Source organism: Betta splendens, chromosome 21 (assembly GCF_900634795.4).
Source record: "Betta splendens chromosome 21, fBetSpl5.4, whole genome shotgun sequence".
In the NCBI taxonomy this organism is placed as follows: Eukaryota; Metazoa; Chordata; class Actinopteri; order Anabantiformes; family Osphronemidae; genus Betta; species Betta splendens.
The window spans coordinates 11,141,727-11,147,077 of NC_040899.1; the positions used below are offsets into that span (position 1 = coordinate 11,141,727).

General features: G+C 46.7%; 2 protein-coding genes across 6 annotated transcripts in view; both read right to left on the minus strand.

Moving 5' to 3' along the window:
- The window catches only part of LOC114847151 (E3 ubiquitin-protein ligase SH3RF3-like), a 54,259-nt gene extending 53,283 nt beyond the window's left edge, over positions 1 to 976 (minus strand). Inside the window, exon 1 of the mRNA XM_029136594.3 lies at positions 265 to 976. Within this exon, the coding sequence (XP_028992427.1) occupies positions 265 to 681 (417 nt within the window). The 5' untranslated portion in view covers positions 682 to 976. The remainder of the gene's footprint in view (positions 1 to 264) is intronic.
- A 1,292-nt stretch (positions 977 to 2,268) lies between these two features.
- The window catches only part of LOC114847119 (coiled-coil domain-containing protein 138-like), a 40,564-nt gene continuing 37,481 nt past the window's right edge, over positions 2,269 to 5,351 (minus strand). For 2 of the 5 annotated variants that reach the window (XR_005897105.2, XR_003784146.3), the window contains 2 exons: positions 3,692 to 4,677; positions 2,269 to 2,779 (listed from right to left, as the gene is read on the minus strand). The gene's annotated coding sequence lies outside the window, so the exon portion shown is untranslated. The remainder of the gene's footprint in view (positions 2,780 to 3,691; positions 4,678 to 5,351) is intronic. The other 3 variants (XR_005897107.2, XR_005897106.2, XR_008693358.1) reach the window with 3 other exon arrangements.

Sequence of the window (5,351 nt, forward strand, 5' to 3'; positions counted from 1 at the left end):
GCGTGAAATGTCAGAGCGCAGCCCTGCACGTCCGCACAGCCGCTGGAAACCCGTGCAGACGTCACGCCGAACTAACTGTTCCCCAATCTCCAGCTGACGTTGCGTTGTTGTTCCCCGAACTTCTCCCGCCGAGCTATTTTGCGTTAATAAAAATAATTAAAAACCGCCATTATACAGAGAGCGTGTGCGGAGGAGGACGTGTTGTTTATTAAACTTGGAGGCGCGTGAGCGTTAAGTGTGAGCTAACAGTGTGTAGTTTCCAACCTTAACCGGGGAGCTCCTGGTGGCCACCGGCAGCTCTCTGATCGCACTGCCCGGGGGGGGAGCGGATATCCCGGCCGCGTACCCCTGCAGCGAGCCCCCGGCCAGAGGCTGCCTGCCGCCCGCTCCTCCTCCTCCTCCTCCGCTCCCACGCTGGGGCCGCTGCTTGATGCCGTCCAGGAGGCGGACGAGGAGGATGTTCGCCGGCAGGTCGTCCACCCCGCAGTCCACCAGGATGCGGCACTCGGGGCAGCGGAGCTCGTTCCGCGAGCTCACGATGTTCTCCAGGCAGCGGCGGCAGAAGGTGTGCTGGCACGGCAGCACCCTGGCCGTGGTGTCCAGGCGCTCCAGGCACACCGAGCACTCCAGCAGATCCAGCAGCGACGAGGACTCGTCCATGTCGGCGGAGAGCGCGAGCATCTGGGCTTCAGTGTCCGTGGGGATGCCGCGGCGACGGGTTCGTGTTCCGCAGAAAGGAACCGGGGGCGCAGAACATTCTGGGAGGCGGTCCGGCGGGAAGCAGCGGACGCCTCGCGACGGTGTCCCCGCGCGCCGAGCAGTTCCCCCTGTGTTGTCAATGTTCTCCGCTGTTCCGCGTCGTAGTTCTCCGTGTGTCTCCCCCAGCGTTTGTGTGTCGCGCGCTCCCTCTCTCAGTGTGTGCGCGTGTCTGTGTGTGTGTGTCTGCCGCTCTCTCTCTCTCTCTCTCTCTCTCTCTCTCTCTCTCCCTCTCTCTCTCTCTCCAGCAGCTGTGCAGAAAGCAGTGAGGTCACGCTCTCATCATCACCATCCGCGCGCCGATCACAATTGCGGTGCGCGCTCGCGCACCCGAGACTGGTTGATAGAGAGAGAGAGAGAGAGAGAGAGAGAGAGAGCGAGAGAGAGAGAGAGACTATCTGTGACCCTCGGCGCCGTCCTCGCGCCCGTTCAGGCTGCCGCTTCACCTTTGACACGCACCCGAGAGAGCGTTGATCAGCCTGATCCTGTCACCTCACCTGGACTGAGATTTTATTTGAAAAATCCTCCACCATCAACGCACTCCAGGGGCGTCAGTGCACAAGGCAACGTTGGTAATGACGGGCTGGAGAAAAGCGTTGAACCGATTTTACTTTGAGTTTTAGTTCAGTCTAGTTGCGTTCAGAAAGGCGCCAACCCGAACGTAAACCGGCATGACTAAATGTGGCGTCTCACCTGACAGGAGGCGGCATCTCCTGGGTGCCGGGGTGAAAGCTGTGGCTTATAGCGACCCCTGGGGGCCATTAGCGGACATTGCTGTTGTTATTCTCCCCCAGCTCAAATCTTTCAGGTTATACTTTTCAACTAAACGTTTTCTATTATATGGTTACTGGAGATACAGGTGTAGAACACTTTAAAAGCTATATGAAATACCTTTGATGGGATAATATATAGTAAAATGGCATATGCTGTATACATCCATAAATAAAAACCTTTTCAGTTTTAAGTTGTGCTGGAGAAATTGTGTACATAATTCTGTAATTTACATAAACAACAGGTCTATTAGTTGCCAGAGATTAGATGTTATATGTATATACTGTATCATATCAAATGAAACAGTCTGTGCATGTGTTACCTTAACTCCGCACTTACCTGTTCAGACCTGCTTTAGTCTCATATTTCACTCTAGATCTCGAGGGAGAGATTAAAGCAAATCTATGTGTGTCCGTGTGTACACAGTATGTGTGTTTCTGAGTGTGTATGTGTGACATAGCGACGCCTTCGTGGGTGAGGGGTGGGCCCATTACTTACCACCCACGATGAGAAGCAGAACGGGACAGAGGGGAGCGTGTCGTGTGCAGCCACAGCAGCGATTAATCAGACACTGAAGCTGTAATTCGTTTCAAAACAAAGTGCCCAAGTCACAGTTTGCAACAGCTTTATTTTAGTTTCTGATTACTGTATTGTGTAATCGCCCCCACACACAGACACGCACAGTATTTATAGTGAAGAATGACGGAAGGATCAAAGAAAATAAAACTTTGCCCTGTGACAGAGGAGCTAATTCATTTATTTCTGCAATAACCTATTTCATTGTACAGTATATGGTCTGTACAGTCAGTGACCACATTATTAGACACACTTCTACAAAGTACTTTAATAATCTGCCATTACGCTCACTTTTAAAAGTGAACTGTCAGAAAGGTGCCAATTCTATTACTTCTATTTCTAGACACTGTAGCTAGATGTAAAATTACATTTAACTGGAAGAAAATGAAATCAAATGAAGGTCAGGATTTTTGCATCAACAGTAGGGTAAACTTTTGCACTTTCTCGCTATCCATCTATGGAGACCTGACATTTTGTATTGCTGCATTTGTCTGTGTGCGTGCGTGTGTTGTTGTGGAGAACCCCCATCGCTGAAGCGCAGGAGGCCTACAAATGCTGGCAACGAGCCCGAGCTCACGCTCGCTCGCTCTATCGTTTCCCCTCGTGTCCTGCGCCGAGTGTGTTTCATCTGCTTAATACAATTCTCCACAGCCGGTGATTCAGAATTAGAGGCGAGCTACGGGGAGAGGAGAACAAAAAGTGATTATTAGATCAAAAATCCCCTCAATCCATTTAGGCAGCGTGGTCGAGGCTCCCTGTAGGAAACGGCTCTGTCAATAACGGACGAAAGGCCGACGCTCAGACTGTACGCGTGCCAATTAAGAACAGAAAGAAGGAGAAATAAGGGTTAAACAGCTGTGGGTGCTGCGCTTCCTGCCATCATGAACTCATCATGCATTTGAATGCAGTGTTCTACACCAACTTAATATAATTCATTCTTATAATAAAACAACATCAAAGCCCTGGATATGTCAGTTATAATAAGCTAATAGCATCTTACAGTGGGTTTTGTGGACTTGACCTCACTGACCTAATTCGCCGCGCTTACTTTATCATTCTGTAATCTGTTTTTCTACTTCATCTTCCTGAACTTTTCCATTATTTCCTTTGTTGGTGTGCTGAGCATGTCCCCTCAAACATCTGATAAACCATATTTTTAATCTTAAAACCGGCAAGTGGAACCCATTTGCCTTAGACTTGTTAAATGGGAGCCATACGCTCTGCTCCAATTTGATTCATAGTGAACAGACACTTCCACGTTTATTGCTGCCACAGACACACTGGATTGTTTTTAGCACTGCTATGTGATTATTCTCTCATTAAATGTCGTCCTTTGGGAAATTTCTCTTGCAATGAGCAATAAAAACGCACAATGTGTTGTGATGACCTGACTTCAACCTAATGTGCCTTCACACCCAAATATTCCTTCATTTTTCAATCAGCAGCACTTCATATATGCTCATATTGTGTTTTTTAATCAATAATTCAGTAATTTCTCAGCAGACTGAAGATTTACTCATCATTATCATATTGTCTAGGAGAATTGCATATGAATATGTAATGCACTGTATGTGTGTGTCCTCTGTACCTACTGTGCACCTCCCTCTCATCGACCAGTGTCCTTTACGCATGCAAATCTAGGTTAGCTGACATGGCAGTTACCGCGGCAACCACCTCTCCGCTTCCCTGTGTGAAGCAGTTGGAAGTCGGGCCGCGTGCACGGAGCGAGCTGCTGCGCGGTCCCATTTCAGGTGGGCAACTGCTGAACCCCTCCAGGATCCAAGCCTCCCCTAGGGCACAGAAAAAGTTGAGCGCAAGTGATGAAACAGCAGAGAAAGTTTGAATTTTCACCCAGCTCACAACTTCATTAAAGCCAAAAGGCAAATTAGGCCTCCACCTTTTTCCGCTCACTAGAACTCTAAACCTTGCGGTATTGCGTCTTGAGACTCAAGATAAATATTCATGGGCCGTTTGATCAATAATAACTCTTAACTCTAAAGTAAACCAGAAAAGAGGTACAGAAAAATAACGAGGATAAGAAATGTTTCAGCTCACAGGGATAAAACATATTTCAAGAAATGATCCTATCCTTGCATTTAATTAAATTGCTGGAGGATTCACATTTTCCCACAGGAGTCGAACCATATAATACGTAATTATTACGTATTGACGTAATTGTTGAGATTGTCATCAATTCCTGTCCTGTCAAACAATCCCATTTTTCACCATGTCTGATTCATAGTGTTTTTGTCACATTAAGCTTCAAGACTTGAAGATGTCTTGCTCTCTTTCTTTTATTGTGTATCATATTATTTCATGATACTGTGTTTCATCATACAGATAGCGGTTCCATGTGTTTTTGTGTTTCCCCATCCATCATCATAAATACAGGCTCTGCTTAATGTGTGTTTTTGTCCGGTCTGTCACAGAGCAGCCATCATTCTCTCAGCGGCGCTCATCTATCGTCTTGTTATCCTCCTCTCATCCCCGTCTTATGCGCTCCTCTCGTTTAATCTCTTCTCCTCTCATCCTTCCGTTCAGCCGCGAAGCCCCTGGATTGACATCAATGAGCCTCTAAAGGAAGGAGGCAGACAGAAAACGGGTACAAAGAAGTACAAAGGAAAACAGACCAAACAGGAACGAGGAAGAAAAAAGAGAAAGTGACCAGGAGAGACGGCAACACTTTACATAAGAAGACGGAGAAGGAAAGGGTCAGAGGGAACGACAGAACGACAGAGTCAGAGAGAAAGAGAGAAAGTAATTACAGGACTCCCAGTGTTTTCAAAGCCACTCTTTTATCTCACTCTTCCTGTGGCTGAGAAAAGCAGAAGCAGCGGAAAGGGAGAGGAGGAGGAGGAGAAGGAGGAAGACTACAGTCCAACTTTAATCCTAGTCAGACAACAGACAGCGGCTCATCTACATCACACACCAGAACAGAGGCGCACTCACACTAATTTATGACTTTCTTCTTCAAAGGAAACACAGTGTTTGCGAATGTTAATGGATAGTATAGTCCACAGAGTGACACAGGCTGACAGGAAGTACATTTACCACAGATGTGTACTGTGGTATTACCCTACTACAGTTACTGTATGGATTATTATCATATAGAGGTTAAACTATGCATTAACAGTTCAAGCATATAAGTTATACATATATAGGTCTTTCAAAATGGCCGCTATGTTGCATAATTCACTTCTAAATAAATTTAGATTATTAAGTGCTCACCTGAAATGTGTTATTCTAAT